Consider the following 25,769-nt stretch of genomic DNA (forward strand, 5'->3'; position numbering starts at 1 on the left):
TTTTTCTTATATATGCGAAGTCAATAAATAAACGGAATTTAAGCAGAAAACTGTTTAAATCTACCTTATTTACTGACTCCCCCTTATGCATGTGTATACACACACACACACACACACACACACACACACACACACCACCACAAGTGCAACTCTGAACAGCACATGCATTTCTGTGCTCTGTTTAGCTCAGTGGCTGCTATGAAGAGGTTCTACACATGCTTGAGCATTTGGAAATTTTCTGTTGCAATTCATGCATCAATATAAAAAACAACAAAACGTGTCAGATTCAGCAAGAAGAGAAGGCTAGTAAAGGCTTAGCAAGTACTAGCAGTATTCTCGACCTATCTTCAACAGTAATGCAGCCAAAGCTTTTTTTTATGCTGGCAGCACCTTTTTATAGAGGCTGGTCATGTAGCCTAGTGGTTAGAGAGCAGTTGTATGAAGCCCAGACACGCAGGTTCTAATTCTACCTACACTGCTCACTGTACCATCACAAGCAGGTTATGTAATCTTCCTATTTTAATTAGGAGGGAGGTAGTGACTTTGGATTGGCTTTTTTTTTTTTTTTTTGTACATTTCCATGGACATAGAAAGTAATGCTATAAAATTAACTATGCATCGCCATATAAAATGTTTCAACAATTTTTTCAAAGGATGCTTAAAGCATCAGCATCTTTCTATTTGTGGCAAATGGAAAATCTAAAGATTTGCTACTATTATTTTTCCTAAGGGACCCCCTGCTTGAAAAATAAAGGGTCTTTTTTCATTTAAGTAACTGGCCATCTGTAGGGTTTCAGTATCTCTCTTTCCTCTCCTCATAACCCCGAACACCCATTAAATACGACATCAAAAGAATTCTACAGAAGATTATAGGCACAAGGAGGAGGAGGAGAGGCGAAAAGCACAATTTTTAACTTAGGTGAACCTACCATATAAAACAAAGAAGGTGTGACATTTATACATAGAGTTGCCATCACTTTTCAACTTTGACCCTATTGAAAATTCTCACTATTATTGAATCAAGGTCATTAACAGGGCAGGTGCCAGGCCTATGCTCCGCCTTCCCCAAGTTTGGACCTGATCAGTCTTGTTTTACAAAGCTATTATGCCCCAAAATAGTATGGCGGATGTCACCACTGAAATGCATCCAGACCTGGCTGATAAGCACTACAAATGGAACAAGTGCCTTGTTCTTCCACTTGCAGCATAATTTAAGTTTAGTCACAATTAAGGAGGAGAAATTACTACTTACCTGATAATTTCTTTCCCCTAAGGAACCAATCAACACCAGTGGATTATGCACTCCTACCAGCAGACAGAGTACAGCTGACTCGCTGATGTCACTGACATATAGCCCTGCCCCGACATCAGCCCACCAGTATCTCTAGAAAAGCTACATTGTGGACAAACTGCTTATATTTGAACAAGACTATTAACAGTCAACCATTCAATCTTCCAACCAACTGGGAAACACTGAGCTCAGCAGAAAACATTATCAACTAATCTTAGGGGCTGGTTATGTCACTTATCCTTCAAATGAATTACAGAAATATCACACTTCATCATCCTAATATAAAAGATGAACTAAAAACAAGTAGGCAACCCAGAGTGGGTTGTGGATTAGCCTGCCTTCCTTAGAGGAAAGGAGATTATCAGGTTAAGTAGTAATTCCTCCTTCCCCTACTCTCAGGCAGGCTAATCCACACTACTGGAATGTACCAAAGCTACTCTCAAAAAGGGCAGGAGGCAGTCTGTGGTCCAATCAACACTGCACATGTGAAAGTCGTGTCCTCCCGAGCCCTAACGTCCAAGTGATAATGCTTAGAGAAAATGTATAAGGATTACCACATAGCCGCTCAGCAAATTTCGATGGGAGATGACAACCGAAGCTCCCCCCATGAAACTGCCTCAGCTCTAGTGGAATGAGCCTTGACTTCTCTAAGTAATGGGACATCTGCAATCACATAGGTGGCCATGTCATCTTCTTTCACCCAAAGGGCTATAGTTGCCTGCGTCGCCAGTTCTCCTTCTTTATCTCCACTATGGAACACAAACAGTTGATCAGACGTCCTGAAAGAGTGAGTAATCTTCAAGTACTGCACCAGATGCCATTCGAAATCCAAGGCATGCAACGCTCATCTCCGTCCCTGTTCAGCTTGGGCAGGGAAACAGACTGATTCAAATGAGACTCTGAAACCACTTTTGGCAAAAAGGAAAGTACTGTCCTAAGCCTTACCACCCCCTGGAGTCATTCATAGAAATGGCTTACAGCAAAAAAATCTTGCTGCTCTGAGATCTGCTGTGCCAAACAGATTGCTACCGGAAAAACTGTTTTCAAGGCATTGCTAGCTGCAAGGGAGGACATTGATGTTTAACTTCCTTCAAAAACCTGGGCACATCTGGATGGGATGACAAGGGTCCACCATTGACCCACCTCCTACAGCAAGGGAGAGTTGCTATCTGCACCTTCAGAGTGTTTAAGGCCAAGCCTTCAACAAATCTTCCTGCAAAAACTCCAATATCAGTGGAATTTTAAAAGGAGGATGAGAACCTTGTTCCTCACACCAGCTCTCGAACACTCTCCATACCCTAACAATCTAGAGATGTAGAAAACTTCCTGGCCTGGAGCAAAGTGGAAATCACTGCAGAAGAATAACCATGCTTCAGCAACTCTTTTACAGTTTGGCCATTCAAAGGCCAAACTAAGACAAAACCAACCTGGATCATCATGCAGTATGGGCCCCTGATGCAATAAATCCTGAGTGGTAGTTGGGAGGACTGTCCACCAGTAGCCTCTGAAGATTGGCACACTACTGCTTCCAGGGCCAATCCAGAGCCACCAGAAGTACAGTTTCGGTCTGACTCACAATCTTCTGAATGACTCTGCCTATCATTGGTCATGGTGGAAAGGCATGAAACAGCTTGCTCTGTGGCCAAACCTGTACGACAGAATCGATGCCCAGCCCTCTCAAATCCCTTCTGCGACTGAAGAACTGTGATACCTTTGTGTTGTTGGAGATTCAGGTATGGGTGATCCCAGCACGTTACTATGAATTGAAAGGCCTTATCTGCCAATTCCCACACTCCTGGGTCCAAGACCTGCCTGCTAAGGAAGTCTGCGCGTACATTGTCCTTCCCGGCAATGTGGGAAGCGGATATGTCCTGATGTTGTTCTACCCACACCATGAGTGCATCTACCTCCACCGACAGCTATTGACTTCTGGTTTCACCTTGATGATTGATATAGGCCACTGTTGTGGCATTGTCTGACATTATCCTTACCGCTTGAGCTTCCAGCTGTTTGGCGAATTGCCAGCATGCCAGTCCAACTGCATGTGCTTCCAACCGATTGGTGGTCCACTGATGCTCCTCGGCATTTCACCGTCCTTGCATCACCAACTCTTGACATTGAGCCCCCCCAACACAGAAGGCTCACATCTGTCATGAGCACTACCCAGTCCAGTGTCTCCAAGGAAATACCCTTCTTAAGATGATATGCGCATAACCACCACCGCAACTGGATGCTCACAAGTGGTGTATCACACTGTACTCCTGCGATTGCAGATTTCACGGAGGGAGCAAAGCACACTGAAGGAGCCGCATGTATGCCCTCGCCCAGGGGACTATGTCCAATGTGGCTACCATTGATCCCACAACCTGTAGGTAAGACCACACCTTCAAGTGAATAGTCCATCTCAGGGCCTGAACTTGAGTAACTTCTAAATGTGACTCACTGGTAGAATCTCTCTGCCCTGGTCTGTATCAAGATCACCCACCAAGATACTCTAGCATCTGAGATGGCTGTAAACTGCTCTTGGCCAAGTTCACCACCCACCCTAGTTCCTGAAGCAAGGAGATCACCTTGCAAGATGCCAAGTGACTCTTGTCTGCACTTTTGGCCCGAATCAACCAGTTGTCCAGATATGGATGATCCAGAATGCACTCCTTGCCCAGAAATGCTGCTACCACTACCTGGGTGCAATGGCAGCTCAAAGAGCCCAGCCTGAAATTGATAATGACATCCCAGAACTGCAAAGCATAGGAAACTATTTTCCTGGTGAATGGGAATAAATAAATAAGATATGTAGATAGACCTCAGTCAGGTCGAGAAGCATCAGAAATTCCCCTGTTGCACTGCCATTATTATGGAACGTAGAGTTTCCATTCTGAAATCAGTCACACACAAAATGTCGATTGACTCCCTTCAAATACAGGATGGGCGGAAAGGATCCCTCTTCCTTCTTGGGAATAACAAAATAAATGGATTAGCACCCCATATTTTCTTGCGATTTGGTAACAGTAATTACAGTCTTCAAATCCAATAGCCTCCTTAATGTAATCTCCACTGCCTCTCTCTTCTGTAGATAGTTGCATGGAGAGACCATAAAGGCATCTGGAGAAATTCTAGAGCATAGCCGTCCCTTACCACTTCCAGGACCCACTGATCCATCATAATATGGGTCCACCTTTGATGAAAGCGAGAGATGCCCGCCTATCTCCTGATCCATTAGATGAGCCCCCACACTTCCATTGTGAAGACTGAGGTGCTGTGGCTCAGGAGCCCACATCCTTACGAGGCTTTTTAGGCTGAAAGAACTGAGATCTTCTGAAGGAACAGCACCTTTGAGTAGTTGCTCCTCTATAAGGACGAAAGACAGGAATCCCTGAGTGGCCCTTCACGCCCCAAAGGATGTGATCCTGCCTTCTTGTCCTCTAGCAATCGAGGAACCTTGGATTATCATGAGTTATTCACCATCTTCTTCAACTCACTTCTGAATAAAAAAGAACCCTTAAAGGGTAATCTTGTAAGACTGGATTTAGAAAGTGTCTGCTGGCCAGAAACTCAGGGGCAAGATGGCGTCCTGAGAGCAAGACATGAAACTGATTGGCTCCAGATATCCTGCTAAATCTTGGTGCTGTAATTGCCACCAAAAAGGGTTTTTTCCCTCAATAATGACTCAACTTTCTGATCAGGCGGTTAATAACACGCTTCATGTCTGAGGGAGAAGCAGATTTCGGGGGGGGGGGGGGGGCCGCTGCGCTGGCAGTTGAAGTGAGAGCCGCTGACGCCTGGGGGCGGAGGTTTCTCTCAGCCCCCCCCCCCCCTCGACCGCCATCGGCTAGGGTGGAGCTGACTCCAGACGCGCTGCAGCCATTGAGGGCTGATGAGATCACCGTACAGTTGAAGCCGGAAGGAGATCTGTCGATGTCTGCACTACCAGGGACTGGGAGAAACTATACCTATTCCTGTAATGTATTACTTTGTACTCCTCATTAACTGCCCCCGATAGCATCGTTGAATTGTGAATTAGTAATAAGCCATTAAGAAATGTTTTTCTCTTCGTTGATGCTTTATTTTTCTTTTTTGAATTATTATAATGGCTTATACGTGTTTCCTTTGATAATATAGTATGTATTAGTAAAAGTTATAAATAAAAAAAAAAAAAAAGTGTCTGTCGACCAATTTTACAGCTACAACTGGTGCCTATCCATTATCACAGAAGTCACTCCTCTAGCGGCCATCCACACCAAGTTACAGCCTGCATAAACTAAGAATGCCGCTCCTGGTTCCATCACTAATTCACCATCGGAACCTGATCCATGCATTTCTTGAGAGATACACAAACCAGCCCGAGCCACCAGGCAGCAGCAAGAAACAATTTGCAAATTTATTACCATGGACTCAAAGGTCTGTTAAGGATAGCCTCAATCCTCCTATCCTGAGCATGTTTTAGAGCTGCCCCTCCCTTCCACTGGGATGGTGGTTCGCTTGGTAACAGTACATAACAAAGCATCCACCTTCCGGAATCGCAACTATTCCCTTGCCTTCAGATCTAAGGGGTACAAATCCACTAAAGCACACCCCTCTTTAAAAGTGCCTCCAGGATGTTCCACTCAAGGTCAACTAACTCTTGAATTGGATCCAGGAGGGGAAAGAAACAGAACGCTTTGCATAAAGTTACCAAAATGGGATCTTTCTTTTGTAAACCAGAGTGTTACTCCCATCCACACCAAGTGTCTTCAGGGTCTGAGACAACAGACTCAGCAACTCATCTTTGTGAAAAAAATGGCGTAGAGTCAGATGTGTCTCCAAATCAGGTAGAATTTCTCTCTTCTAGAGGGGAAAAAGCCAAGTCCCCATCGGAGTCATCAGACATATCATGATCCACATTCCCCAACCTCACGATCCCTTCTTAGTAGGTTGCTTCACCTCTGCTGGGCGCCCCTGCAGAAAAGCCTGCAGACAGGCCCTGGAAACATTCCACCTAGGAGAAGGAAGATGGATCCATACTGGGGTCCACAGGCCCAAACCTGGCACACTCCGAACCCTCTCTCAGGGATGCCTCTACCATTGGAAATGAGGGGGGCAGGGAACTGTATCACTTCCAGCCCTACTTCCCTCCAGAGCCACCATAGGCCGAGGGGATGTCCCAACATTGGAAAAATATGTAGTAGCCAAATCGCCTTGAGCATCTAAACAGTGCTGACACAGGCATAGAGCGAGCGATAGCTGGATTGCTGTTATATGCCAAGCCTCACGAATAGCAAGGCACAGACTTTTTTTTCGTCCCTGGTGCCATGGTTTTCCTGCAGTCAGCTCTAGGCAGCCTCTTGTGCACACCCAAGCGTGCCTGGATGTAGCCGCACAAATTTGCGCTCAAATCTAGGCCACGGCCATACGCGCACAAGTACTCGCACAAGTGCACGCCTATGTCAGGACACTACCTTCTGCTGAGAATACACGCAAATGGCTAATCATGCAGGAAAAGAAACTGCCGCCGCGTCCTACCATGCGGCTGACTGAACAGAGCCTGAGAAGCAAGGCCTAGTGAAAAGTTGCTTAACCCGTTGAGCCTGAGCTGCCTCCATTCTACACTAACACACTAGAGAAGTGAGAGGGAAAAAGGAGTGAGAGAGACAGAGGAAAAAGCCAAGGGAAGGAGGACCTGGAATGGAAGAAAAAAAAAAAAAAGAGGGAGCCTAAAACTTCCCTACTCTTTTTTTTTTAAAACCTGAGCTCAGCCCTCCCTGGCTGAAAGCACGATCAGGTGACTGGCTGGGGGGGGGGGGGGGGGGAGGGCATAAGTCTTCACTGTTGAGCACTCCCTCATCCTCTTTTCTACCTTTTTTAAATCTAAGCCTGGTCAGGCTTCCAGACTTAAACTGTTCCACTGGGGGAGGGACCAAACAGATGTCACCTCAGGAGTTAAAACGGTGCATCTGAATCTTATCCTAGTCTTTTTTTTTTTACCACAATTGCCACAAGGGAGATGCATGTCCACCATCTGCTGGAGACAGAAATACTGGTGGGGCTTATGTCGGGGCAGGGCTGTATTTCAGTCACGTCAGCGAGTCAACTCTACTCAGTCTCCATTTGCTGATAGGAGTGCATAACCCACTAGTGGATTGGCCTGCCTGAGTGCAGAGAAAACACTGATGCTTTAACATAAGGAAAAACAATACATTATCCAACACTCTGTTCACTCTCTGGCTGGTTTTTTTGGGGGTTTTTTTTTTTTTTAGCTTAGACAAATCTTTTCTAGAACCCTTTTCCAGCACAAGCCACTAACATTTATGAAGCAGGCAGTATTAAGCAGTGAAAAGGATTTTTCTTCTACTTATATCCTGCCACTATCCTCAACAGAACAGCTACTGCCTTAAGGATGCTTAAGGGCATAGACTGCAGATCACTTCAGAGCCCAGCAGAAGTGTATCCTTGAGTTGGCTGGTAGATGTTACCAGTAACTGAACCTGGCTCTCCTGCATAGCCATAGGCAGTGCTGACAGACATCAGTCTTGCTCATTTGTTTATTTTATTTACTTATAAGCATGTTATATTCCACCTTTTCCTAAAGGTTGGCCCAAGGTGGATTACATAAAGTAAAAAGCATCAAGTACATACAGTGTATTCAGAAAGTATTCCGAGGTCCAGAGCACTCGGAAGCAGGTTTTCATCAAGGATCTTGCTGTACTTTGCTCTGTTCATCTTTCCCTCAATCCTGATTAGGTCTCCCAGTTCTTGCAGGTGAAAAACATCACCACAGCATGATGCTGCCACTTCCATGCTTCACCATAGGGTTGATATTTGCTAGGTGATGAGAGGTGTCTGGTTACCTCTAGACAAGACACACGGCATTCAGGCCAAACAGTCAATCGTGATTTCATCAGACCAGAGAATCTTGTTTCTCATGCTCTAAGAGTCCTTTAATTGCCTTTTGGCAAACTCCACGTGGGTTGTCGTGTGCCTTTTACTGAGGAGTGTTTATTGTCTGGCCACTCTACCATAAAGGCCAGATTGTGGAGTGCTGCAGAGATGGTTATCCTTCTGGAAGGTTTTCCCATCTCCACAGTGGAACACTGGAGCTCTGTCAGAGTTAAAATCGGGTTCTTGGTCACCTCCCTGACCAAGGCCCTTTTCCCCCAATTGCTCAGTTTGGGCAGGTGGCCAGCTCTAGGAAGAGTCCAGGTGGTTCCAAACTTCTTCCATTTAAGAATGATGGAAACCACTGTGATCTTTGGGACCTTCAATGTTGCAGCAATTTTTTTGTACCCTTTCCCAGATCTGTGCCTCGACGCAATCCAGTCCCGGATATTTACAGACATTTCTTTGAACTTCATGGTTTTGATTTTGCTCTGACATGCACGGTCAACTATGGGACCTTATATAGACAGGCGTGTGCCTTTCCATATCATGTCCAATCAATTAAATTTAACACAGATTGACTTCAATCAAGGGTGATCAATGGAAACAGAATGTACCTGAGCTGAACTTTGAGTTTCATAGCAAAGTTGAATACTTATGTAAACATGATTTTTTTTTTTTAATTAATTTGCACAAATTTCTACAAACCTGATTTTGCTTTGTCATTATGGGATATTGTGTGAAGATTGAAGAGAGAAAAATGCATATTATTCATGCTAGAATAAGGCTGTAACATAACAAAATGTGGAAAAAGTAAAGGGGTCTGAATACTTTCTGAATGCACCGTAAGTAATGGATACATATAGATATAATATAAAAAATATGAAGTATATTATAAGTACACAGATAGGGGTACATTAGAATGGAATAAGTAAATCGATGCATTTGGGTATAAATTGCATAGATATAGTTAATATATTTCTTCACTAGCTTTGTGGAGTTGCACTCATTTTTGTGTGTTTTATCCAACATTGAAGTCTCTCCTTATCTGGCTTAAAGATCTGTGCAGGGGTAATCATTTCCAATCACAGCGCACCATTTACCAAAAGATTCTGAACCTGAAGGACCTGCTCAATAAAATGTTCTGTCCCATTCTTGTTTTGTTGCCTCAGTAGCACAAAAAGAGGTCTTGAAATTTAATCTTTGTGGGTCCTTAAAGAAATGTAGTCATTCTACCTTAGGGAATGCCTGTCATAGGCTAATACATTTGAGGAAAATAAAGAAATTGTTCTAATTGTTATAAGGCAACAGGTTTAGCAATCAATAGCAGCATTCCAGCATCTCCAAACAATAAAATTAGATTTATGGACTTTTAGACATAGGCCAAGCCCACTAACTATCTAATCAAATTGTTTTAAGCACTTGCTATTTACAGCTTTCATAGTATTCTTCAAGCTTATACTTTCAAAAGATGGATTTTAATGTAGAAAAAAATGAAAAAAATAAATACCTGTTTTGGTTTTGTTGGAGTCTTTATACCTGCAGTACAAATCACAGCACATATATTTATTTACGGATTTTTTTATATACCGGGGCACGTAAGTAACATCACCTCGGTTTACATTCAAACATTAATTCAGCATAGTGCTTTACAGTATAACATAACTGAAAGAGTACAAAACCATGTATAAATTTGTATAAAGAAAATAAATATCAAATTTTGGTTGTCTGTGGAAATAAACTAGAAAGCAAAGAATAGGACTCAGTTCATTAATAGTAGGCTTTTTTGAATAACCAGGTTTTTAAGTTTTGTTTAAATTTTTTGTGGCATTCCGATGGCATGGTGTTCCATATTGTGGATCCAGCAATGATGAATGAACGTTCTTTCGTAGAAGAAAGATTGGTCAGATTAGGTGCAGGAATCTTCAGTTTAGCTAAATGCTGGAATCTGGTTGGGCGGATTGATGTTTTGAATTGTAGGTGATCAGTGAACCAGTGCATATCTCTATTGTGAATGGCTTTATGTATAAGCGTCATGGATTTATATATTATTCTAGATGCCACGGGTAGCCAGTGTAATGATTGAAGTGCTGGAGTGATGTGCTCGTGGCGGCTTGTGTCTGTGATGATATACTTTAGAACTATATCATTCCCATTCTCGCCATTCCCTATTTTGTGCAAGCTCTACATTTCCTAAGCTTCTGGTTGTTTACCTAACCAGTCTCATTTCTAGAATTTGCATGAGAAAGATTTGCATATATTAGGGACTCAGTGAATGCAAATCTTGCTCATACATATTTCTTATGGATAGCCTGAAAACCAGACTAGTTAGGTATGCCTTTGGGACAGAGTTGGGAAGCACTATGCTAGCCATTTCTTAATAGCTCCGACATTTGAGAATCTTTCATTTATGTAGATTCCTTCAATTGCTGGGTGGTGGGGTTGTGCTGTGGCATTGTATAATAGTTCAAACATTTAGTCATGAAACTTGAGACTGTGGTTGGATTTGTTTATCCACTACTCACCATGAAAGCAAGTTTTCTTACCTGTAAATAGGGTTCTCTAGACAGCAAGATAAATTATCCATTACCTGTGGGAGACATCATCTGATGGGGCCAAAATGGATCCGGCTCTCAGACTTTACCAAGCATGCGCAGGAGTGCCCATGTGAACACGTTGCCTCATGAGCCCCTCAATCTTTCTGAGTGTATACTTTAGCTAGTCAGTCAATTCTCCAAGGAGGAGGGCAGATAAGAATGGCTACTTCATCTTGCTGTCTACAGAGAAACCTGTTTACAGGTAAGCAAACTTTATTTCTCCATTGACAAGCAGACATGAATTAGCTATTATGCATGGGAGTCCCAAGCTTAAGGTTGTAAAGCGGACACTCTTAAGAACAATCTGGTTGCTCTATGTGAAGTGGATACTGGGTGAACAGGCTATGCAGAACTGCTAGTCCAAAATTACTGTCTCCTTGGGACATGCTGTTCAGGCAGTGGTGGGATATGATGCTGTTAAACTTTACAGCAGCTCTGCAAAATGTCCTTAATAGAAGTGACCCTGAGATGAGCCACTGAAACTGCCATGGCTCACTTGATAAGCCTTGACAGAGTCTGTAATCTGTAAGCTAATTAGTGTGTAAGTTTGCTATGCAGTCCATTAGTTAACTGGACAGCTTGTTAGGCAACTGCCTTTTTCAATCTATTGGGATCAAAGGGTACAAACAGTTGTGAAGTTTGATGGTGAGGTTTCAGTACTCTTTAGGTAATACACAGTCCAAGGAGTGAAGAGCCCATTCTCCATTAAGCGCATATGGTCTTGGAAAGAATGCAAATAGCAGAACAGCTTGATTAACGTTTCACACAGATATCACTTTCAGAAGGAACTTGAGGCAACTTCTTAGAAACATCCTATTATGAAAAAACTGAAGGTAGACTGAATATGAAACCAAAGCCTGTAGTTCACTTACTCTTCGTGCTGAAGTGATGGCCATAAGAAACAATGCTATCCCGGTGAGAAACTTGAAATCCACCAACATGATAGGTTTGAAAGTAGGTTTCAAAAGTTGAGTTAGGCTACAGTGAGATCTCAAGGCACTGAAAGTTTACTGACTGGAGATTTGGAATGCCACAGTACTTTCATAAATTTTGATATCAAAGGATGGAGGGAGTCTGGAGCCACTTTTACCTGCTGGTGATACACTGCAATGGTGCTGAGATATACTTTTACTGAAATAATGCTGAGGATGAAAGGCAGAATAGATATTGAAGCAAGTTCCTTGGGCCATAAGAGAAATGATTGTTGCATGATCCTACACCAAGTTGAGAACCTCTTCCATTTGAAATCATAGGATCTTTTGGGTTGGTGGGTTTCTAGTACAAATCAGAATATTCTCCACTACTTTGGGAAAGAATAAGGAGAAGACTACTAGGCACTCAACATCCATGCAATGAGAGCCAGTAATGGCATGTTCAGAGAGAGTCTGCCTTTCTCCTATGTGATGAGAGCTGGAGACATTCCCAATGAACCAGAGAATGAATTGACGGATGGTCTAGATATGGCTATCACGCTTACCATGGCCAAGTTGGAACAATCAGGATTATTTTCGCCTTGACCCAAAGGACTTTGTCGATGGTCCTTGTAACAGAGTGACCTCATTTTCCCCTTGTCGTATGGGAAGGACCAGGCTAGATGCCTGGTCCAGCTTAAAACCTCAGAGGGAGAGAGCCCTGTGGACGGGGGACCCTGCTGGGGCAGAATAAGAGAGTAAGCTCAGTTGTGTTCAGGAGGCCCTGTGTCCCCAAGAGAGGCAGCTCCTGTTAATCCATGCTGATCCAGATCCCGGGGAGTGGAGAGTATACTGCAAGGTAGGCAGTCATATTTTTTTATGTGCTTTGATCTTGAATATAAGTTTTATTTGCATTTGAAAAGGCTGGAGTCAGAGTGTTTTTGGGCCTCCAATCTGGAAAACACTGCTCGATCTCCCACACTCCTAGCATTCAGAACCAAGGGAATTCATAGAATAGACTTAAGTTTCAATTTAACACAAATGCTTTGGGAGCTGATCTGTCATTGCTCATATACATGAGCAGAACTTCGACCTTTGTTACTGTCTGAGGTGCACAGGTTGAACACCAGCCTCCCCAAATGAACAAGTCACCTGTGATACCTTGATCCAGGGACCACTTGTGTGATTGTTACACTCTGCTGAGACTGTCCACCAACATGTGCTGGATTCCTAGAAGGTAGGTTGCACGGACATGGGCACTATGATGTCCTGCCTACATCCAGATTTGGAGGGCCCCCTGACAGAGGCTGTAAGAATCCATACCTCCCTGCTTATTCATAATAAAACATGGCTAACTGATAGTCTATCTGGATTAAGTGTCGCAATGAAAACACCTCAGACGGTCTTCAGGGTGAAGCGTGCTCTCCCCGGCTTTTGGGAAGGCTGCTCTTTTATTATAAAATGATCACATAGCATTTCATATGATACATACGTCACATATTTTCCTGCTACAATGTTTTCCACCATCAGTGTTTATGCTGACCTTTTACTACGTGGGTGCAGAGAGGTGCAAACGGTCAATCTTCAGGCAGGGAGGGGGGAGGTCATTAGCTGGTCATGAGGCAATGGTACTGAGCTACCTAGGTGTGAAAACCCACAGAAATGCAAGTAGGTCATAAACTAAGCTAGTGCTGTAAAGCTGTGCCCTAGATATGTTCCTTGCAGACTTCCTGTTAGCTATAGACAGGAGATCTGTTTGCTTGCTGCGGTCGGAGCAAAACGTTTTCTTTATACTAAGAGTAGGTGTTAAGGAAAAACCAGTTAGAGATGGCAATGGAGTTTTTCTTTCCATGACGTGGCTTGCCAGCTGCCTGGAAAGCCAAACTCCTCCCCCACAATTAAGATTATTTTTCCCCCCAAAAAGGTGAGGGAAAGCCTTTAGAGCAGTGGTTCTCAACCCTGTCCTGGGGACCCCCCCAGCCAGTCGGGTTTTCAGGATATCCACAATGAATATGCATGAGATAAAATTTGTATACACTGCCTCCATAACATGCAAATTTTCTCTCATGCATATTCATTGTGGATATCCTGAAAACCCGACTGGCTGGGGGGGTCCCCAGGACAGGGTTGAGAACCACTGCTTTAGAGCATAGCGAATGGCTAGCAGCTCCAGATGCTTGAATTGTAGATGCTTCTCACTGGGTACCATGATCTTTGGGTCAATATCACACCAGTGTTTGTCCCCCTTCCCTAGTGGCAGCAATGGTAGACACAGTCATTGATGTGGAGCAATGTACAATGAGAGGCCCACCTTTAGAACTTCTGGATTCATCTACCACTGCTCTTATTCCAGGATCACTTAGAGTTGGTGTGGTAAAAGCTGATAAAATTGAACTCAGTTTCAAAGACACTTCTTGTGCAAATAAGTCAGAGGGAACCACATGCACTGCAGAAGCCACATGTTTGAGCAGAACCAGGACAAACCCTAAGCAATGTGGCTTTTTCAACATGGATAAACATCTTCTCCTGAAACAAGTCTATCCAGGGTCCTACAAACTGAATTCTTTGAGCTTGAACTAGGTTTGACTTAGCAAAGTGGATCGGGAACCCCAGAGACTAGAGAAGCCATATGGTTGAGTGACTCTAGACCTGACAGAGATGGACCTGTCGCCAGCCAATCATCCAGGATTAGGAACACTGTCACTACCAGACATTTTGTCAACACCTTTGAGACTCAGAAAGGCTAAAGGGGGGCACCTTGCATTGATAGTACACGAGCTTCACCATTAACTTGAGGAACTTCCAATATCCTAAGTGAATAAGGGTGTGGGCATTAGCAATTTTCAGATCCAGAGCACACATCCAATCCTCTGGTCAAAGGAAAGGGAGAAACATCTAGAGGGAGTTCATCTTGAACGTCTTCCACATCAACTTGTTCAGCCTCTGCAAATCCAATATGAGTCTTAATCTTCCCAACTTCATAGGAATCAGGAAATCCCTGGAAGAGAATACCTGTCCACATTCCTGAGATGGGACATGTTCTCCTATCCTCTGCTGTATTAGCAACTTTACTTCTAGTTATAATTGGACAAATTGAGATAGTCAGAGCTGAAAACTGTAGTCCTTTGGGTGGGATTAGGATGAGAGATGAGTAAGCAATAGCCATACTTCATAATTTTCAGGACCCATCAGTCCCTGGTAAAACTGCACCATTCCAGGAAGAAGGATTGAACCCTTCTCCCCACCCGAGGAGGTAGGTAGGTGAATTTCAAAATCATCAAAAACTACTAGTCCTGGGCTTAAGCTGCATCTGCTGTTAAGCCTTTGGCTGATACTTTCCCTCTGATGACCCCAGGTGGGCAGCTTCTGCTTAAGAATGGGAGGAGCTCAATGATACAGAAAAGAATGGCGGGGTGTCTGGAAAAATGGATACTTGTAAGGGTACTATCAGTGTTGGGCGAAAGCCAGTTGGTCCCCCTTCCCCCACAGCAGCTGACAGTGATTGCAAAGTGGATTGATTTTCTTTAATGAGAACCACCATCTCTTGAACTTTGTCACAACCATGCAAGCCATCAGGTTCCTATTGTTGTGGCCAAAGTCCTGGCTGCCATATCAAAAGATTTGTAAGTGGAACGGATGATGTGTTTCTCACTCTCTTCCATTCCTCAGTAGAAGATGGCTTAATTTGTCAGAGGTTTTAGCTTCTATATATATTTATACAGGTACTGTAACCTGTAAATTTGGTGAGCTGTAATCTTCACACTCAGTATGGACCCTCTGGAAGATAATTTTTTAAAATGCATTCAATGCCTTTGGCTCCTTTCCAGAAGGCATGTTGGCGTTATCACAAGTGTATTTAGGCTTAAACTCTGATTCTACCACTGAGTGGTGTGGTAATTGGACAACCCCAACACCTAAGGAACCTTGGACCCTGTATTTTAAATCCAGTTTCCAGGCTACCAGAAGGCACAATGTTTGTCTGTCACATCCTCATCTGGAGATTCTTAAGAAGCTTGAGAAACTGGGATAGCCATGGAATCCACTAGAGGCTAGAGAAACTGAAGAAGACTGAAGACATTTACTCTCAGGTCCTTTTCCTTCTTGACATTGATGGACAGTATCTTTGCCAGCTTATTCAAGAACTTGGAATAGCAGAGATCTCCAGAGGAGATGTATGCTGAGGCAAGTCTGGTAGGGGATCTGAAAGAATCCTTCTCTCCTGTCCATAGGGAAACACAGGCTCAACTCCAAAGAAGAAAATGAGCGTCACTGAGGGGAAATATCTGGAAAGAACTCCAAATGAACAGAGTCCACTTCATCCCCTTCTGACTTGTGAATAGAAGCCTCTGGATGAGGAGAACCCATCATCTAATGGTGAGAACTTACTCCCAATTCTAGAAGCTCTTATGGAGAGGCAAATATCAGTGTGGGAATTTGGGCAACCCTACTGGGGGGGGGGGGGGGAATTTCCTCCATCTTGAATAAGGGATGTTCTAATTTTCCTCTTTGGTCTCCAGAGCTTAAGGAGGCAATGAAATTCTTCACTAGCTCTAACAGTGGGACCCCCACAGGCTAGGAGGCCCTCAGTGCTGGAGTTGGTTAGACATAGTCTTTAGAAACCCACATCAGCTAATCTCTGCGGGCTGTCTGCACAGCCATGGAAGCATTCTGCACAGCATCAGCTGCTGGTTCCAAGGCGCTTTACGCTGATTATGCTAACACTTCCCATCAAACAATACTTTCCATAGATGGCGCCAGCTGCACTCCTGCCACATCCTAGCCTTAGTGGTGGGACTTCAAGGATTAAGGGCCTCCACTCTTATATGACTGACAGCATCCTGGCATGTTTTACCAAGTGAGCTGACTGTGCCTTCTAATGCGAGTTCCTTGCTGAGGACACAACAGCACCCTTGTTTGTCCTGGATCTAGGTAGAAAAAGTGACTCAGCACCATGGGAGTCTTCCACAGCATGAAGGATGATGGGACCTGTGTCAATGTAAGCTCTGAGGGGCCTGCTCCAGCAGAGCCTTATGCTGATAACACCAATTTCTTCTTTGACTCCGGGAGGGATGGCCTTGAAGAGTGTCCTTGCTCTGTCTGGTCACTGTTCTCGGCGCATCGTCTGGTACCATAGGCTTCCAAGCCCACTCAACCCCTGATCAGAGGTGGATCCACAAACTGGAGTCACAGGGAATGGGATCCTTTCTATGCTTTCAGGATTGAGCTGGAAAGGACTCCCATCTTGACATCTTGTGTCAAGGGCACCATGCCTCACTCTTAGAGAAGGACTGGTTCTTCTGCCCAGCCTCACGCAGAGGCTTGGGGCTCTGACCTGCCAGTAGCTTCCTTAGGGCTCCATCTTCCAAGCACAGTACCGCTGCACCCTGAGGGACATCTGGCCACAGCTGTAGTAGTGAAAGAATCATGGTTAGGGTCCAGACAGCAGTAACATAAGGTATGCATTTGGACATCCAATACCCACAGATCCATGTCTTGAAGCTGCTGGGCACAGGCCTTTTAGCCTTGAATTTTTTTTTATCAAATCTTTTTTTTTTTTTTTTTTTAAAGAACTTAAAAGCTCTATTTGAGGAATAGGAGCAGTAAAAATTTAAAGAAGCAAAGTGGCAGATAAACTCACCACAAGGCCCAAAAATAAACACTGAGAGAAACTGAGATACATCCATGCGGTAACTCAGATGAAGAAAGACTGAGAGGCTCATGAGGCAGCGTGTGCAAGAGAACTCACACATGCTTAGTAAAGTTTTTACTGAGCTCTGAAAGCTGGGCCCATGTCACTGATGTCAGATGTCATCACCCACACCTGCTTGTCGACAGAGAACAGCACAGCAGTGCAATTTGTTGTACAGTGCAATGTTATTAAATATATTATTGAAAATGCTTGGCCTTCAGCCACAAATCTTACTAACATACGTTCTCCTCATGCATTAACAGTGTCATGTCTTACTCTTTACTAGTATGACAGTTTTTCTTGATTTTTGCACTGAACTATAAAATGTATTTAGTTCACAAGATTTATAGAAACTTCATTTTTAATATCTATTTCAGTCATCTGTGTATGAATGTCTATGAGCTTCTTTAATATCCTACTCTATGAATTTGCTTATTTCTGGCAAAAAACATTATGAGGATAATGTTTAAACTACATGCAGTGACATATACACGCATATATGCATGTATGGCCGCATGTAGATCTACGATAGTATTTTATAACCCGCATGTATCCTATACAGGCATACTATAAAATACATGTACCTTTACCCCAGAATATACATGTGTATGTATTCTTAAGTGTAAATACATTCAATGCATTGAAAACGAGTAGTTGAATGTACTGAATGTGCATACTTTTCCTACCTATTTTAAAAATATATACACACATTTTACACTTGAAAATAAAAGTATTTCCATGTGCAAGTCAGCATATTTTAAACATGCATGTATAATTGAAAACCAGTTTGTCTGTTACTCTTCCAGTTCACCCAGTCCTTTGTCCAGGTCACTGAGACCCTCCTGATTCTTCAGCCTGAGCCCCCATTCACCCAGATCTCCCACCTAACCGATACTACCTAAAACATGCGATATATAATTTTATACCTGCTAATTATCTTGCATAATTTATAAGTTGCCAAATGTACACATGTAAATGTCTTAAATTAGCAATTTATGTATGTAACTGTTGGCCCTGTTCTGGAATACCCCTAGACCTCCCCCTTTTTTTTTTTTTACACAAATATATGTACATGTGAAATATAAAGTACATGTATATTTTCGACTTTTATAAAATAGCAATTATGCAAGTACAGGCTACTTGCTCGCATATATGCTAATTTTTACACATATAGCTCTTTGAAAATTATCTCCTAATAATATAGTCCAACAATACAATGAAAGGGTACTGGTACGTACTGCTGTCCTGAGAGATCTTTGAGAGGAGGAGGTCATGAATCTCTGTATTTTCAGAGAGTTTGGAGTAGTAAAGAACACTGTGGCCAAGAGCATCAACCAGTTTCAAGTCAGCCCCTTTCCTCAGCAGAAGCTCCACTAGGCTTAGTCTCCCGTTTTCACATGCCAACATAACAGCAGTCCTAGAGAAGAAAAAAAAAAAAAAAAGAAAAACAAAACATTAGACCTAACATATAAAAATAAATTAGGACTAGATTTTCCAAACAAGCTGCTTAAATGTGGTTTGCATTTAACCTCTTGCAAAACCCCCAAACCTTATTACAAATATTAAACAATGTTTCCAGTTTTGAGATCAGTTTGGATGTGGACATCCCAGGACTCAATGCAGATGATGCTTGGTCTTCATAAAATATGTGAAACTGAGATGCACCAATCTGTTATTTTAGGACTGCAAACTGGTCTGGTTTTCAGAGTAGCCAAAAATAAGCAAAATGAGTGTTTCCTTGAATACAACATATGCAAAACAATCATGAATATTCATTGTGAATATCCTGAAAAATTGGAGCAGTTTTTTGCCTTCAAGAATCAAATTTGTATCGTCTTACTCCAGGTTTAAATCTTATGCTCCTTATCAGAAATCGTATGCATTAGCGTTAATAGCCACCTCTTACAATGTTATTTATACTTATATATAACTATCTGATCTTCATTTCCCTTCTCATTCCAAGTTATTGTTTTCCTTGTTATATGTAACTGCTTTTCTGCACTATTGTTTAAATGGTAATTGTTTAAATGTTTAAATGGTAAAGTTTATTATAATTACACCCCTGTTTCTTGTGAACCAAGAAATATGTTATATGTTATATGTAACTGCTTTTCTGCACTATGTAACAGTGCACTATGTAACAGTGTTTCTGCACTATGTAACTGTTTCTATGTAACTGTTTCTGCACTATGTAACAGTTATATGTAACTGCTTTTCTGCACTATTGTTTAAATGGTAATTGTTTAAATGTTTAAATGGTAAAGTTTATTATAATTACACCCCTGTTTCTTGTGAACCAGCATGATGGGACCACCGTCTTGAATGTTGGTATATAAAAAAGTTAAATAAATAAAATAAATAAATAAATAAATGACACAGATTTTTGAACAATGCATGTCATTAAGTCTTCTTCTTTTTTTTTTAAATTCAAAATAAGCCCATATTTGAGCTTTTAGTTTTTACAAGGTGCTAACTGGAATGAGATTACCATGTTTCAAAACTGATTTAAAAAAAACAAATCAAACAATGCTTTTGTAGATAAATCATTCAAAATGCACTTTTGTTTGATGGGAATGTCTGATTTTGTGTTAGGTGTATCTAACAAAACGTCGCTTCTTCTGGAGCCCTCACATCTAAATGGAAATATTTGGTAAAAGAGTGAAGAAAGTCGCTGCACAAGTCTCCTGTGGAGAGAGCAGTTGACAACATCCATGAGGTTGCCTGTGCCCTAGTGAATGCGCTCTCAACCTCCTCCGGCACTGACAGGCCCTTACACATACAAGCCGAAGCTATCGTCTCCTTCAACCATCAAGCCTTATTACCCTTCCTTGTACCACTGATCAGATCCCCAAAGGCATTCGTCACCTTGAGAATAAATAAACACATATCCAATAGTAAAGCTCCCTTGCCATTGGAGTATCGGCTATCAAATTCGGAAAAGCTGGTAGTTCTTCAACCTGTTTAAGGCAAAAAGAGGACATCACCTTAAGCAAAAAGGAAGGAACCTTACGCAACGAAATCCCATCCTCTGAAAAATGCAGGAAAGGCTCCCTACACGACAACGCTTGCAGCTTAGATATTCACCTAGCTGAACTGATGGCCATCAGGAAAACAATCTTCAGGGTTAAATCCTTCAACAACGCCCTCCTCATTGGTTGGAAGGGAGGACCATCCAATACCCAAAGAACCAAATTCAGATTCCATGCCAGAAAGACCTTCTGCACTGAAGGACACATATGTTTTGTCCCTTTTTGGAAAAGGGACCACATCCAGATGAGACACCAATGATCTTCGCTGAATCTTACCTCAAAGGGAGCCTAAGGCTGCTACCTGGACCCGAAGGCAATTATATGTCAGCCCCTTTGCCAAGCTGCTCCTCAAAAAAGCCTGGAGCTATGGAATGTCCATCTTTAAAGCTGCATGCTGTTCTGCAAACACCAAGATTCGAAAACCCTCCAACCCGGACATAAGCCAATGAAGTGGAAGGTCTCCTTGCCTGAAGCAAAATCGCAATCACAGGCTCCGAATAACCTTTCAAATAGTGTCACCACCTCTCAAAAGCCAAGCCACTAGACTGAAGCAATCCTCCCGGCCTGAAAATATGGGTCATTGCTGTAGCAACCCTGAGAGATGAGACAAGTGATGGGACCGTGCACTGCCAGGAACGGCAGGTCCACAAATCATGGCTGCCCTCAGGCTTAAGGCAGAAACTTCAAGCATCTGCTTCAAGCAATTTGCGGTACTGAACATTCTTCAAAGTTGCAGGTCCCGCCTCTGAAATCATCTTAGTCACAGCGGGTATGGACGCATCCACCTCTGGGATCCGTAGAAGATCCAGAATCTCTTCATTCAATGGATATAGCCTCGCCATGACCGCCCTTTCAAGCCCGCTTCCGGGAAGTCCCACTCCTGTTTAACTACCTTATGACTACCTTCCTACCTTATGACTACCTTCCTACCTTATGACTACCTTCCTACCTTCCCCCCTAGCTGAACCAGAACCCAGGGAATGAAGGGCCACAACTCCTCCTCCTTGAACAAATGGACTACTCAGGATTGGCAATTGGGTCTGACTCAACAGCCACATCCGGGTCCACTCTTGGAAGATCTGCATAATCCTCCTGCATTACATCGGAATCCTCCCAAGTCCCAGGAACCTTTTAGATCCCCATGCAGCTGAGCTCCAGCTGCCTCAGAAGATCCCCCAAGCCACAAGAAGATCCCACCTTCTGCTTCTTGGCCGAACAACCGGGAATCTTCTCGCTGGGACGCCCAAAAAACCTTACACAGTAGTACAAATTCCGAGAAAATCCTCTGGATCCTCAGCACCAGAAATCAGACAAGCTACCAGACTCCCCTCACCATTCTGATCCTCCGCCATTACCTAAACCACAGGGGAGAGTGAAGGAGGGGAATCCCTGGCTTCCCTAGGACTTGCGGGCTGCTGCCCACGAACCTCCGTTGATCTGGCAGCTGCAACTGATCTCTCTGGGACTACAGCCATGGCACTCAATGAACTCAAGGCCCTCCAGTCACCCGATGCATTAGAGGAGGAGACTCTCCCCCCAAAGCATAGCCAGTGCAAAGGGAGTGGGAATTGAGTCAGGCTGACCAAAAGTCGCAAGCTCTGCATGCCACCATGCGCAGTTTTGGTGCCATTCCCACGCGGCTGCCAAGCGAAACTTGTCAAAGGAGAACAAAAAAAAAACCAAAAACTTGTGAAGAGCCACAGTTGCAGCCCCCAAAGCCTTAGAGGCCCTCCTTTCAGCCGCTGCGCCCAAATAGGTCCCCTCCTTCCCTGCTGCACCACCAGTGCTAAAGGAGCGTGCATTGAGCTGCATTTCACAAAGCTGCAGGCTCTGCCGCCATTCCCCACGCGGCAAGATCGCTGCGGGTAAACAAAAAATATCAGCCAGCATGCGCCGCTGAGGAGGCAGAGTGCAACATGGTCAGTTAACCTCGGCCCCACACAAGGTCGGCAACAAGCACCGCTCTGAATGGCATGCAGAAAAGCTCCTCTCACCCCTGGGATCCCCCGGTGGAACACAGGGAAAAAAAAAAAAAAAGGAGTCCACCATTTGCTTCCTGCAAGCAGTGCCAACAGCCCCTGCTGCTGCAAGCATCCCTCCACCGATCCATATCAACTGAAGCAGTGCGGGGGAAAAAACTAGGTCGCACCCGTGACAACCACGCCAAGCCAAACCGTGCATGGGGAAAACTCCTTCAAACACTCTTGATCCCCCGGATTGAAGGAACAACCCCAAGGCTCTCTCTCTCCGTACCTGCATGTGCTGACCGCTCCCGCAGTCAAAGGTGCCCCGACTGTCAAGTCCCGATAGCAGTTCCTGCTTCGCAAGATCAAACACTTAAAAACACACTTTAAAAAACACTTTTAAAAAAACAAACCCCCCCCCCCCAATAAAAAACAGAAAAACAAACTTTAATCCAAAGAGGAAAACAACAATAAAGGATATTTCCCTTCAGGGACCGGCAGGTCACAGGCGGAGACTTCAGAGATTGCGAAGGAGCCAGTCCCCTAGCTATCAGGACCTCCAGAGAGTAACGGGCTAAGCCAGCCAAAGACCCCGATCGTCCGGCTCCACTTGAGGGATGGTCCACGAAGAAGCCTAACACCTAGGGAGCCTCCGAATCCAAAATCTCCAGTCTCAAAACTTTTTTATTTTTATTTTATTTTTTTTTAGTCAGACTGCAGGTTTGCATGTCTACCATCTGCTGGAGACAGCGTAATACTGAGGGACTGCAGGTGGCTCTCTGAATTAAGGAGCAGTGCTTCAAAGTTTTGTTCTCTACCTCCATCCGCTGGTAGGGATGCATAAACCCACTTGTCTGGCCTGATCCGGGAAACAAAACGGGAAAGAAGAGATTTTGTAATCTGTTTCTCCAGCATTAATTTCACTTTCAAATGAGTTTCCTGCTTTACCTTCTTCATGAGGTCACAAAAATTCTGAAGTAAAATGCAATCCTTATGATTTTTTACCGACGTGAAATAGGAGTGAAGTAATTTCACGAGGTGCTGTTGAATCTAAATCTTTGTTTAATAGGAACATTTTGCTTCAAATTCTTTATAAGCTGAGATGGTAACATTCAAATGGGCGCACATTCGTCAGCCCGCGCCCAGGGTCACAGCTATTTTATAACATGTGCACATATAGGCGCGCATGATATAGAATAGCCTGAACGCGTGCACAATTTACAGTGGATGCACGCCTATGCATACAAATGTCACTTCTGCTGTGTAAGTGGGGGGATTTTAATAGACATGTGCACCGATGCCGTTACCAGTTTTCCCAGTTCAATCCCAGTTTGCCCAGGTAAGGGATAGGACTTCCAAACCCCCCTAGTTTAAAAGCCTCCCTTGTCCCCTGTTAGCCTTGACCCTTAAAAACCCGCTGATCTATTTAACTTTATTTTATTACTTACACGTCCTCCATAGCAGAAAAAAAAGGCTATGCGGCAGGGGACCCCAGCATGTACCTATGCGTGTAAGTATTTTCCACACCAAATTGAAGATGAAATCCAGGAATGCCCATGCCCCCCCCCCCCTTTTAAGAACTTTTCATTTGTATGTGCAGTGGGATACACGCGTATTTGGGTGGCTTTTAAAATCCGCTTGTTGTGCGCTGGCCAGACACATTTGTGTTGGTCTTGGTTTTGGTGCGTGTCGGGCTTTTAAGATTCACTTTTTAAGGTAAGTTATTGATTTGAAATCATTATGAGCAGCAACATTATCTGACACAGCTTCCAGGTTTTATTTAGCATTAAAAGTAAATGAGGTGTTTTCACAAGGATGTCACACAGTATAAAGAAAAAGAAAAAAATAGGTGGTTTTTCTGATTGATGATTTTTCTAAAGTAACCAAATCAAAAACCTTTGCACAAGATTTGGCATTTAAAGTCTTTTCCTCCTGAAATTAAAAAAAAAAAAAAAAAAAGCATTTAGGTGTGTTTGACTTCCATTTTTGTGGTTGGATACTCTATATTTCATGTTTTCAGTCTAGGTATCTTCCAGATCCTGTTACTCAAGGGGATGGGTGGAGCATCATTAAAAAGAAAGCATTAATCATGATCCCAATTACTCTGACAAAGCGCCAATAAACAAACCGGCACTGAAACATTTGAACTGGCATCTGGTACGGCTGATCAAGTAGGGCTGCCAACTATCAGTAACTTTACAGAGTATCAGTATAAAAATGAACAAAAAGTGACATGTCCATAAGGTCTGTAAAAATAATTTCACATAAACATTGAGCAATGGAGTCTGTGTCTCCAGGGAACAGCAGCTAGGCCATATCTATTGCTATGAGCTCAGGGTTTTATAGCTTCAACATTTAGAAGCCATGGGCCACGGTTTGGCCACTGCATGTGGCAATGCTCTATAGGGTAGATTTTAAAAAGGCCACGCGCATAAAATCCGGCCTTTACGTGCGTGGCTGGGCCTAGCGTGCGCCGAGCCCATTTTCAAAAAGGCCCAGCCACGCGTGCAAAGGTCGGTACATGCATAAGTGCGGGCCTTCCTGAAAGGGGCAGGCCGGGGGGGTGTTTTCTGGGCAGGGTTAGAGGTGCCCGGTACAGCGGCCATTTGCCAGGGTGCCGGCGCGTGCAACTTGCACCTGCTTCTTTGCAGGAGCAAAAGGTAAAATAAAGAAAAAATAGGGGTAGCTAGGATAGGGAAAGGGGGAGGGCGGGATAGGGAAAGGGAGCTTAGGGTAGGGGGATTGGGGAGGGAACTGGAGAACGCCCCAATGCATCGCCGAGCGTATTTGCAAAATTATAACCCCCCCTTGCGCGCACCGACCCGGAATTTTATAACATGTGCGCGCCAGCATGCGCATATTATAAAATCGCGCTTATTTTTTGAAAATCTACCCCTATATCTACCTGCCTATTCCTTTTTTCTTCCATGTAGCTACAGCTGACTTACCAGGTGTGGTAAGCAAGAGTGGCTTTCTACAACATTTCTAACTAGCTGAAACAGTGTATGTGTCCCAGATATTTTTGGGAATAGTCTGTGCTTTTATTGCTGAGGTTGTAATTGTTGGTCAGGTTGATCCTTGCCAAAGAGCAGGGGTTAAGGCAATATATGAGGAAGAGGAGGATGAGGAGGAGAAGAGGGTCTACCCAACTGTGACAGGGCCTCATGCTTAGACTGGGAGAAGCCTGCCGCAGAAGTACTTTGGTTGCAGTATAACCCGAAGAATCCCAATGCAGGCAGAGGGAGCCCCCATGCCACAAAGGGGTGAAACAATATAGTATGACCAGTTGTGCAGAAAATAGAAAAAAATTAGGTTGCCAGTAAAAATCTGGTCGACTATGGAATCTGGACTGGAGAAGCGGCTTATTGGTTACAGCAGCCAGCTGAGTCCCAGGGAAGTCAGGGTTCAATTCCTGCTTCTTCCACTGATGCTCCTT

The 25,769-nt window shown here is 43.6% G+C and overlaps 1 protein-coding gene across 4 annotated transcripts in view; it reads right to left on the reverse strand.

Moving 5' to 3' along the window:
* The window catches only part of RAI14 (retinoic acid induced 14), a 409,994-nt gene that overhangs the window by 49,685 nt on the left and 334,540 nt on the right, over positions 1–25,769 (reverse strand). For all 4 annotated transcript variants that reach the window (XM_029579046.1, XM_029579067.1, XM_029579038.1 and 1 more), the window contains exons 9-10: positions 18,579–18,757; positions 9,654–9,682 (exon numbers count right to left, since the gene is read on the reverse strand). In XM_029579046.1, coding sequence (XP_029434906.1) covers positions 9,654–9,682; positions 18,579–18,757 — 208 coding nt within the window. The remainder of the gene's footprint in view (positions 1–9,653; positions 9,683–18,578; positions 18,758–25,769) is intronic.

This window comes from Rhinatrema bivittatum, chromosome 1 (genome assembly GCF_901001135.1).
Source record: "Rhinatrema bivittatum chromosome 1, aRhiBiv1.1, whole genome shotgun sequence".
NCBI lineage: Eukaryota > Metazoa > Chordata > Amphibia > Gymnophiona > Rhinatrematidae > Rhinatrema > Rhinatrema bivittatum.